Source organism: Teleopsis dalmanni, chromosome 1, assembly GCF_002237135.1.
Source record: "Teleopsis dalmanni isolate 2A chromosome 1, ASM223713v2, whole genome shotgun sequence".
NCBI lineage: Eukaryota > Metazoa > Arthropoda > Insecta > Diptera > Diopsidae > Teleopsis > Teleopsis dalmanni.
In genome coordinates this window covers 229,839,245-229,851,121 of record NC_051846.1, presented here as the reverse complement: position 1 = coordinate 229,851,121, position 11,877 = coordinate 229,839,245, and the positions used below count along the sequence as shown (strand labels likewise).

At 31.1% G+C, this 11,877-nt stretch overlaps 1 protein-coding gene across 1 annotated transcript; it reads left to right on the top strand.

Moving 5' to 3' along the window:
* The first annotated feature begins 566 nt into the window (after positions 1 to 566).
* On the top strand, positions 567 to 3,589 carry LOC119672589 (sodium-coupled monocarboxylate transporter 1-like). The gene is made up of 7 exons (XM_038083684.1): positions 567 to 1,344; positions 1,410 to 1,558; positions 1,627 to 1,788; positions 1,857 to 1,972; positions 2,029 to 2,388; positions 2,451 to 2,900; positions 2,962 to 3,589. The coding sequence occupies exons 1-7, from the start codon at positions 822 to 824 to the stop codon at positions 3,236 to 3,238; spliced, it is 2,037 nt and encodes a 678-aa protein (XP_037939612.1). The 5' UTR covers positions 567 to 821; the 3' UTR covers positions 3,239 to 3,589.
* Positions 3,590 to 11,877: the final 8,288 nt, after the last annotated feature.

Genomic DNA, 11,877 nt, shown 5'->3' with positions numbered 1-11,877 from the left:
AATTAAAATCCTAAAGTATAAAAGATACGAATAGCATGAAAATTTGTGTCTTCAGCTTTTAAAAAATTATTTTTTTAAAAATAGTTTTTTAAATTTAACTTGAAATTATTCTGAAGCTCTTTAATGAATTCAAATTAATAACAAAATTAAAGATTTTTTAAGGACAATATTATAAATTACGCATTGTAGACTAACCTTCGGAACATTACCTAAAATTTTTAGATAATTGAACAAATGCTCCTTTATAAAGCAAAATGATTTATTTATTTTATTCCTTATAAAGACAAAGGAGTAAATCCTGTCTTTTTCTATCTCCAGAACAGATTTCGTTTTATCCGAAGCAGTAATTTCAGATTGAGATAACTAAACTAAAAATGATCATAGATACAAATATTTATTGTTTTAGTTATTATTTATTAAAATTAAAATGATTAAATTAAATATTTATAAAAAATTGTATAAACAAATTTTATAGATTAATTATTCTCAACTCTAAAATATATAAACTGTTTTATACCTAACAAGCCCTCTAAAATAATTAAATTATTATTTTTCTTTACAGGTTAAATATATAAAAATTAATAATTAATAATTATCACAATTTTAACGGAGATGTAAATAACTCGCCCCCACCACAGCTCAGAATTGTAAAACACAAACAAACCTAATAGATAAACAAAAGCAATCAAACAATATTGCCACATTTCGTAATTATTGAAAAGGCCTTGACAGTGACATTACAAGTCAACTAAACATACAAATCATACAAACAACAAGCAGAACAATAATTAATAAACAACTAACACTGAAGTTTGTTTACAATGGCAAAAACAATGCTAAGAATGCTGGCACTATTTGCATTGGCACATTGCATTTGCGGTGCAACCATACCAAAGACCTACGAAACCACCACCGACCCACCTGTAACTGAAGTTCGTACCGGCATCAACACACCACAAGATTATTTAGTAGTACGCGGTGAAGGAGCTTCGGGTGAGAATGTTGGCTTCAAAGAAGCTGCAAATTTCTTGCTTGAATCGTATAAATTGGAAACACTTCCAGAGATGGAACCATTAGAAGAATGTAGCGCACCAAAGCATAAGGTCGCCTTTACTGCCTATGATTACGCAATTTTACTAGGCATGCTGGTTATATCTTTGGGTATTGGTATCTTTTATGGTTTCTTTCAAAAGTCTGGTAGTTCTTCAGAAGAATTTCTGCTCGGCTCCGAAATGTCTATATTCCCAGTTACACTGAGTTTGACAACTAGTTTTATAACAGCTATTGAACTATTGGGTAATCCATCCGAAATGTATTATCAAGGCACACAATTTGTGTTAATAAGTATGTTTACTCTCTCAAATATGTATGTGATTGGGTATATAATTTAGTTTCTTTATTCATTACAGTTATACCAATGGTTTTGGTCGTACCAGTTGCTGTGAAAATATTCTATCCGATATATTTCAAAATGGAGTTGACTAGTTGCTATGAGTACTTGGGTATTCGTTTCGGTAAAGAGATACGCATATTTGGTGCCATTCTGTATGTCATACAGGTATGATGTTTGATACTGAATATTATGTTGTGTCAATATATTTTAATAAAAAACGATTACTTTTATAGATGTGCTTCTATACTGCTGTAGCTGTTTTGGCTCCAGCTATTGCACTTTCGAAGGCCACTGGTTTGGATACAAAAATTGCTGTAATTCTTATCTATGTGGTGTGCGTGTTTTACTCCTCTCAGGGAGGAATGAAGGCTGTGGTTATAGCAGATACATTTCAGGTAATAAGTTATATTGGTTTTTTTTACATATATATATTTTTAATGGTTGTCAAAATTTCTTTTTGCAGGCTGCTGTATTAGCTGTGTCCTTAGTTTTAGTTGTCGCTTTAGGTTATTTTTATAGTGGGACCACAGTAGAGATTTTCAATACTGCTGCAGATAAGCAACGTCTTGAATTTTTTAAGTAAGCTATAATAATATTACCATACACATAACATACTTATAATCCTTTTCTTTTAGTTTTAATATGGATCCCACCACTCGTCACACAGTTTGGTCTGTCGTAATTGGTGGTTTCTTCTATTGGACATCTTTGTTCTGTACTAATCAGGCTTCAGTACAAAAGTGCATGTCACTCAAATCACTTAAATTAGCTAAAGTAGCACTTGGATTTGCGATACTTGGTCTCGTTTTAGTCTTTTTAATGAACTTCTATACGGGTCTTATGATATTTAAGCACTATGAAAATTGTGATCCACTAACAGCTGGTCGTATTGGCGCTTCTGATCAGCTGTTGCCATTCTATATAATGCACACTTATGAACATATCTACACAATTGCAGGCATATTTGTAGCTGGTATATTTGCAGCAAGTTTAGGGTAAGCATCTGAACTCTATTTTGATTTATCAAATAAATGTCTAATTTAATCCATACTTTTAGAACTGTTGCATCAGCATTAAACTCACTTTCTGCAGTTACCTGTGAGGATTTACTTGTCAACGGTATGAACATTAAGATTACACCCGACAAAGGCGCACTCTATGCTAAGTGGATGTCCTTAGGGTTTGGCATACTTTCATTTGGTTTAGTGTTCATAGTGGAGAGGCTCGGCGGTGTTTTACAAGCCACACTAACACTAAACGGATTAATCGGTGGTGTCACTTTGGGTCTCTTTGTATTAGGCATTGCTTTCAAGAAAGCTAACACCCGCGGCGCATTTTATGGTGGCCTGTTATCATTAGCCGTTGTCATATTTATTGGTGTAGTTGCGCAAATTGCCAATGTTGAACCAGAGGCTCTACCATTATCACTTGATAAATGCGATTGCCATATAAATGCTACAGAAACAATTGTAAATGTTGTGAATATCAATCAAGAAGCAGGATTTACGTAAGTCTATAGTTTTGTTTATTTATTTATGTATAAAATCTGAATTTCTTTCCATCAACAGTTCTTGGCCAATTTTTAGACTCAGTTATATGTGGTACTCTATGATTGGCACGCTGCTTACAGTCTTTCTTGGTCTACTCATATCAGTCATAATAAATACTATACAAAAATATAAGATACTTAAAATAAATGCTGCAAATAACAATAACAATGTAGTTGATGCTGTCTGGAAGCCACAGTACCCATCTGATGTTGATCTTAAAATTCCTAATGCACTTTATAGCTCATGCGACAAATTGGGCCACACTAATCATGCCATTCGAATGGATGATGAATAAAATCTATTTTCCTCGCGAAACTTAATGTACAAATTTTCTAGAATTAAATTTTATTAACAATTAGTTAACATATTGAATATTTTAATCATTTGTTATGTTCTTTGTAAATATTCCAACTCATTCACCACGTGATATTCTACTAATTATAATAATATTATATATAAGTTGATAGTTTAAATTTTTGAAGTTTTCATAGTAAATAGTATTTTTAAGTAGTAAAGCAACAGTATTTATCTTTTCACAATGATATGTATGCATGTATGTAAATATTTATAAAAATATATGTTAATTTTATATAATCATTATATAATTATATAAAGTAAAAAACATTTGACAATTAAACGAGCATGATTCTATGCAAAACTAAACTAATTTACGTGACTATATTATTATTTTTTTAGTTTAATAATTCTTGTTGACGAGGATCAATGCCTAGAAAATAAGCGACTACAGTGTTCTTAGATCTTAAATAGTTTGATTAGCTTTTTTTTATAACTTACTTACTTACTTATTTGGTTATAACAACTCGTTACCGAGTTTCGACCTGACGCAGCATGTTCACCTAGACGCCTCTGCTGCATGCGCGCCTTCTCCAGTCTCGTACATCAAGTCCAGTTAGTACTTCCTCAACTTGATCACTGCACCGGAGACATGGTCTACCTCTACGTTTTCTTCCGCCAACTACTGATTCAAACATCTTTTTTGCTGGAGCATCTCTAACCATTCTCACGACATAATCAAGCTAGCGATGTGTTTTTTATTAGTGATGTTATAATTTAAAGTAATTGGATTAACGTCTACTTTTTATTTAATGAAATGATTTTACTAATTAAAAGTAATCTGATTTGCAATTATCATTGCATAGTTTTGTAACATGTAGTCCTGTTAATACTTTTAAGAACACTTATCCCTATAGCAATAAATTAAGAAGAACAAGATTAAAATTAATTATTTCAAGATATATATTATGACTAAATTTGGGTTTCATAACTCTAAAAGCATACCTGAAATTTTTAAAAGAAGCAAAGGAGTGATTGTATTGATACACTTTTAAACAGACAATTGTGTTACAAATCTATTAGTTAGTTATTCACCAAAAATCTTTTTCCAACTAGAACAAGGATTAGTGTCACTTAAAAATGAAAAAAGTGACAAAAAACTTAGAACTTGAGCATTAAAAGTTGCTTAATGGAATATAATCTAGTTGAAAAATTCGAATATTTTCTAAGACCACTAATGATGAGCACTCGAAGCAGCATTGTATGGTCAACTAAACTTTAATAGATTAACTAAAATTTTTGTTGTTGTCTTTTTGTTTCTAATCGAACTCTTCCAACTTTAAAATAGTTTCTTTTCGTCATAAGACCTGTCACTTTCGATGAAAAAAAAATTTTAACATTATAACTAATTATATTAAATTTCAAAATGAATGTGTAAATATAAACTCATTTTTGTTAATTATTATGTTTGGAAATTACAAAAACAATCAAGTTAAAGGTTTTTGTCTATTTGTCAATTTCATTGGACTGCATGCAGATCTCTAAAATTTTTTCTGATTCGTTGAAAAATTTAAAGATTAGAAGAGCTAATTGCAGGCTAAAATAATGTAATGAATTATGTGACTTCAAATCTAAATGTAGTTATATTATGTTAAAAAAGCGATAAATGGCTTATATACAACAAAAGCATTGGGTTTTCGAAAAAGCATTGAAGAGTATTTTTCGATCAATATGCTTCAAAAATATTTAACAAAATATTTTAAAACAATTTTTAAAAACTTTACTATGCAAATATATTTTATTCGCTTTTAATGGTTTTGTTACTTACTATTCATTAGATAATGTTTGTTGCATAGTTTTAGGCTCTCATAGATTTCAATTTCAATTTCATAGATTACAGTTCTTTACATAGTATATTTAACAGAAATTTATTATGTTAAGTGGCATTACACATCTTTAGGCCGAAGTGCGAATTCCCCTTCAATTTAATAATAATATGCGTGCTTTATATACGTAATCATTAAAAGCCTATATTCGATTCGATAAAAATGTACATTTACATGGGTAAATTCCTCAAGTTTAATGAACATGAATGGTTGCTACATTATCCCAAATTCTACGAAAAAGAAGCAATAAGTTTAAAATGAGGGAACGCTTGTTTCTAATAGTTAGTATGTAAGAAATCTGTCAAGATTTAAATCTTTGCTAGACTTAGTTAGCTGACTTGAATGCTTGGTATTACGTTAAACTTACGGTACAATTTTATTAACAAAAGGATGTATTTGTTCGTCGTTATAATTCCACTTTCATTTTTGGTGCTGTTAGCCGGCATTTTATATGCATTCAACCTTTGGGCACTGTTAACTATCTTACTATTATTTATATATTTAAAAGTATTTATATAACTCAGCTAAATTTAGCTGAGATGGCGTATACTTTTATATTGGTATTACTTATACTTTTCGCTATGAATTTAATTGAATATTTTTGTCTAATTCTTTATTTTTTTTACTTTTTGTTTTTATTGAATCTTCTAAAAATAAACTTAGAACTAACAATAAGTTATCGTTGCTAATTGCCGTATTCAAATGAAAAAAAAAAAGAAAAATAGATAATTAATTGTCCTTAGCCAAAGCTTCGTTCAATTTCGTTTCCATGACGGGCATTATTCTTGAATAACCGGGTTTATATAGTGTCTTTTGAGTCGCTAGGTTCCAGTGCTTTGGATAAGTTTCTTTGCAAGTGGATTTTGGTGATTCCTGAATTTGTTTTGGTACTTTTGTGCGTTGCTGTCGATTTCATTTGTGACTGTGTTAATTTGAATATCTCTATGAATATTCTCGTTTTTTATATACCAGGGGGCACCGTTTGAAATGATTGGGATATACAAAAGTCCAATATTTAATTATTTTCATTTTATGATTACGTTTATTTAATTTTAAATTCGAAAAGATAATTACAGACTATATTTGTTAATAATTTTCACACATGTACTTAAATCTTAAAATTGATAATAAATCTATGTTGTAATAAATAAATAAAATAAATTTAAATAAATCACAAAATTATATTTCATCTAAAATAATATACTTAAAGTTGAATGCAACATAAAATCTTAATTTTTAATTTAATGCAAAATTTGCCACATGTATTTACAAAATTTATTTCATATGCAATAAATAATATAATAAATAAAACCATTTTTGTGTTTTTTTCATAAAACTCAATGGGGTTTAGAGCGGTCACGTTACACTGATTTCCTCGTCACTGTCCGAATTCGAGTCATCGTAATCGTCGTAATACATTTTCATAAATTCTGAATTCTGAAAATGGGCGTGTGTCGGCACTTGCGGAGGTTGATGGGGATGATGATGATGATGTTGTAGATGTGCGCCGAGCGCTTCACCCATAAAAATGCCACTGGCAGCTGCATGGCTTGCATGTATTTGCAATGCATGTTGCTCACTGCTTGCATTTACCGCTCCAGCAGCCAAGATGCTGAGATGTCTTTGTCGTTGCTTGGCTTCGTTAAGTGTCGATTCCAACTTGAATTTCAGATCAGCGGCGGCTAAATGCTTCTGCATTTCTGCATTGATTTTTGCTTGGAAATCAGCTGTGGATAGTGCCGCTATAGCTTGTGGTGGCAGATTGGGTGGTGATGATGCAGCTGATGAACTAGGTGATGATTGATCATTTATGTTAGCATTCAATTTAGCAACAGTCAAGAGAGGCGGAGGCGTTGACATTTGCATATTTTGTGAGTTAAACGCATTGACTGTTGTTGCTGATTGTAGTAGTGGTGATGCTTGAAGTGGTGACATTGGTGATGTTGGTGTCGGCACTGGTTTTGGTGTCGTTGATGTGGATGTTGTGGGTGTATTCATTGCATTTTCTTCTTTGGAGTTTTGTGTTTGTGGTGAGTTTGGTGAAGGTGATCCGGGCGATATGGGAGTAAGAGGACGATCACATTTTGCATCTGATAAATCTGGATTGGGATTGTTTTTATTTGGTAAAGTTTGGTCACGTGAGCCACCACTTGCTAGAAGCTCACGTTCCTTTGAATTTCGCCACTTCATGCGGCGATTTTGAAACCATATTTTAACCTGAAAGATAATTAAAATAAAGTTTACTATTAGATATCTGGATACGTATACATGTTATGTTTTATTTGTGTTTTGAGAGTAAATTGTTTTGATTATATTACATTTTCTTTCATACTCCTGAGAGCAGAGTTTTTTTTTACCTTTTTCGAAGTATTTAGAACGTGACAAATGCGGTAATAATTGTCACTTGGACGTTTTTCGCAGATGTCAAGCACTTTCTTCGTCTTCTGTTTAACTGTGATAAGAGTTATTAATGCAAATTTGCTCGTATTGTTTACTAAGGGAATATGACTAAAGCAATATGACTAAGAAAATATGGCTCTAAGTAAACTATACCAACAGATTCTTTTGCATTACTCTTGCCACATTTAGAAGGAAGACGTAAAAAATGCTTTATGTCTGGGGAAAATGCTCTGTGAAACTATCATCCAATGCAAACAGTTAAGCGCAAATCAAATGGTATATTGTTGTTATTTTCAAAATAAATTAAAATATGGCTAGATCTTTAGATTCTTTAAGAATATGTTTCTAAGCTATTCTGCCTGACTAGCGGATATGCCTTGCAATTGTCCACAATACTGCTGGAACTGTACACATAGATAAAAGATTTGTTAAACGGGTTAAAAATCTATATCAGAGACAACGTACAAAATTGCATAGAAGTAATTCGGTTTAAATCCAAAAACTAAAAATTGATTATTATGCTAAGGTATACTTTCCAATTTAAATAGATAAAACTTTTCTTTCTGAAAATAATGTTTGAATAATGAAATGTTGAATATTAATCCATAATATATAATTTAAAGTAGCTGTCAAACATATTAATTCCAATTAATTCCTATGACTCTTCTATTTTTTATTCACTTACTATTATAAAATTATGGTAGCACTTTTTAATTAATTTATTTCAAGTCTTATACATTTCCGTACCTTCCCCAGTTGAAATAAATTAATTTTGTAGTCATTTAAGATATATTTTGATTGACGGTTCAGAAATTTTGTTAAAACTTAAAACTTCATATCAGCTTGACCCTAAGAAGAACCTGTCTAAAACACTTCTAAAAACGAGAATTAAGGTCTGTAAAATATGTACTTTGATAGAGGAAAGTGCAAACTAATCACAGCAACAAAGTTTCAGCAGGCAACGTTACGATTTAGGATTTAATAAAAAAAAAAACTGAAAATGAGTTGCAAACTTTGTATTGCCGCCGGAACAGTCAGCTTACGGTCAACAGACGTTTTACCATTAAATTGATGAGAAAAAAATATATGCAACAACAACACCAACATTAGAAACAATTAAGGCTACAACCATTTAGAAAGTTTTAAGTAAAATCGAAACTGTCGTCCTGCCACACGCAGACGTAATTCATAATAAATGCAAATTAGTAAAATTTTATGGCAACAAATTGATTACAGCGGCAACAACAGCAATAACAACATTATCAGCAACAGTATCTGCACTTACAATATCTACAGCGCTACAATGCAAACATCCTCAACAAAATCCAACACCAACACCAACAACAACAACATCAGCGCCTTTACGCACTCCTTAAAGTGAGAAATCGCATGTACTCTTGACTATGCCAAGTGCCTTGTTTATACTCGCCAGGATTCTACTTTACTTATCAAGGTCCTTCCCCAAAACTTTGGAGTTTCTGCTTTTTTGATTTTGAAAAGCTGCCCGACAAAATGTTTCAATATTTGCATTTCCTTTTCCGTTTGGCCGTTTGGTCGTTTTGCTCTGCTTCCTGTTTCTGTTCCTGCAGTTGATGCTAAGGACTATGTTTCTATGAGTAAAGTGCGTCAAGTTGCGTGAACAACCAATGTGCGTTACGTATCTGTACAAACTTAATCTGTACTTGACACATACGAGAAAAGGCGGCAACTTTTCGGTAAACTGTTTTTGAATTATTGGTTGCAAGTGGGTTGTTGTTGCCACACTATTACAATGTAGTAGTATTTTGTGCAAGTAAATTTGGGTCCTGTGAGACAATTAGAAATTTCGCACTTCTGTATTGCTGACAAACATAACTTGAAATAAACATGTTGAGGTTTAACATAAGCCATGTTCCTAAATAATCTTACAAATAATCGTCTAAAGTCGTTTGAGGACAAGGAAGATAAGGAAGAGAGAAAATAATCTTTAATTTCTATAATTTTTTATAGAATCATTTTATAGGTATCATTTCTCAATTTCTCAATGATCACTTGAATATAATGGATTTAAGTATTTATTGAATTTGTACTTTATAGACAGGTGGTTACAGCTGGGCATCTAAATTAAAGTAAGCCACTAATTTGGATTTAAATAACTCTAAGTTATAGACACAAACAAATACATCTAATGCCCCCAACAGAGTTAAAATTATATTTGGTCGTGACTGATTGAGTGAAAAACAACATTAACAAGAAAGCAAATCCAGGTTGAACCTCACTATGATCATTATAGTCAAATGATGATGATAATCTCTTGCTTACTAAAGTACACTGTGATCTAAATAGCTAAACTAGCTAATATCGCCAGTTAAAGCTTTCTTTTTGGTGTATAGTCAAATGTTGACGATGATAATCTCATGATTATAATTATGCTTGAAGTATTCTTTTTCATCTACGACTCAAGTTTGGTAACCCTTAAAGCTGCTTTCAGATTGACAGTTTTTTTAATGATTTCTACTTTTTTGTGAATTAATTGTACCTATCGTTTTGAATTTTATATTCAATCAGTAATCAAATTAATAATTAATTAAGGTAAATGACACTCCGGCCAATGTTTCATACAAATCGAATTCTGCAGAATGATTTACTTTAACTTTTTACAGAACATACGCTGTTGCACAACCCTGTTGAAAATTAATTAAGAAACTTATTAACTTCTACCTAACTCTCAGAATTCTTAAGAAACCTGACCCCTTTAAAATTTAGAACTTCATAAAATTAAAATAATTTGAGAAAGAGCTCTATATAAATACTAATATATTATGAAAATACATTTATTGAAAAATACAAGGTCTAGAGTACATGAGAGGTAAGAATTACACGGAATTCAGATTATTGAAAGCATTTAAACAAAAATTTTTAAAATGAAATATTAAGAAAATAATAGTTTATAAAGCCAATGAAGTTTTCTTTTATTTTTGTAGGAGGAGTAATCCTACAGATATTATAGAATATCAATGCCTTATAAGATACTGGTTTTTTATTGAAAAATACAGACTCTAGAGTACATGAGAGGTAAGAATTACATGGAATTCAGATAATTGAAAGCATTTGAACAAAAATTTTTCAGATATAATATTATTAAGAAAATAATAGTTTATAAAGCCAAGGAAGTTTTTTTCTTATTTTTGTAGGAGGAGTAATCCTATAGATATTACAGAATACCAATGCCTTATAAGATGCTGGATTTTTATTGACTATATTTAACTACATGTTCTGGTTATCCCATGATAATTCGTTATTTGAAGATTTAAGTGTTATTTATTTGTCGACTTGACACTTTATTTCGCTAAATTGTTTCTCATTTCGCTTCCATCAAAAACTTTTCACGTTGTAATCTGGGCTTATTTATTTTCTTTAAATGGTGTTTACAAAGGTTTAAAACCTTTTACGATTGTAATGATTTCCGTTAGTCCACAGCAATTTTTCAATTCTGACTTATGTATGTACTCTATTGTATGTGCGAATAAATTAGTTTTCATAGAAAATGGATTAAAAAATTAATTTGACAATATTGTTATTTTTCTTAAACATACTTTTATATAATTTGGATGTGGCTATTAGAATTAAATCAAAACAACAATAAAATATAAATTAAATTAGCCTCATCAGTAACGAACTGTAAAATTGGATTCCGGTCAAATCGTGTAAAATCGCAAACAAATCATAATCATAAAAATTTCTAAAGAACTTCGAGCAACAAGAAATTTTGAGGCCCATTATTTTGTTCGGTAGATTTGCTTGTAAATACATAAATTGCAGCGATTTCAACGACTTCAACGATTAAGCACAGCTTTCTTCAAGGACCAAACACACTACATATTTTTTGTTGACTACACGTGCCACCTTTTCAGTTGTGGATTTTGTTTGGCTTCCGGTCATTGAGTTTTGTTGTGGTGCTGAGAAAAATATAACCCACAACCCCCTGAGTAGTTATAAATCACACGTTTCACATTGCACCCATTCCGAACACAAACCAAATACTCCACTCAGGATGTTAACGTTTGAGTCCTTGCCACATGCTACCAGTCGATGTGCTTGCCTTCTGCTTTGTATTGGTCCAGTTGTTTGCTACTTAAAATAATAAGCCAAGGCGGCGATAAGATTAATGATTATGAGCTTTGCTGCTCATGTCTGTTTCTGATGGAAATTAATTACAAAGCGTGCAATTTACTAGAAAATATACTTTTGGCTTTTCAGCACAAAAAAAATTTCCACAATAAATTTAATTTACTTTTAAATGTTTTTAGAAAAAATTTTTCTATTAAAAATGTTTTTGTTTTTTTTTGTTCAAGTCGTTGTAATGACTTTTCAT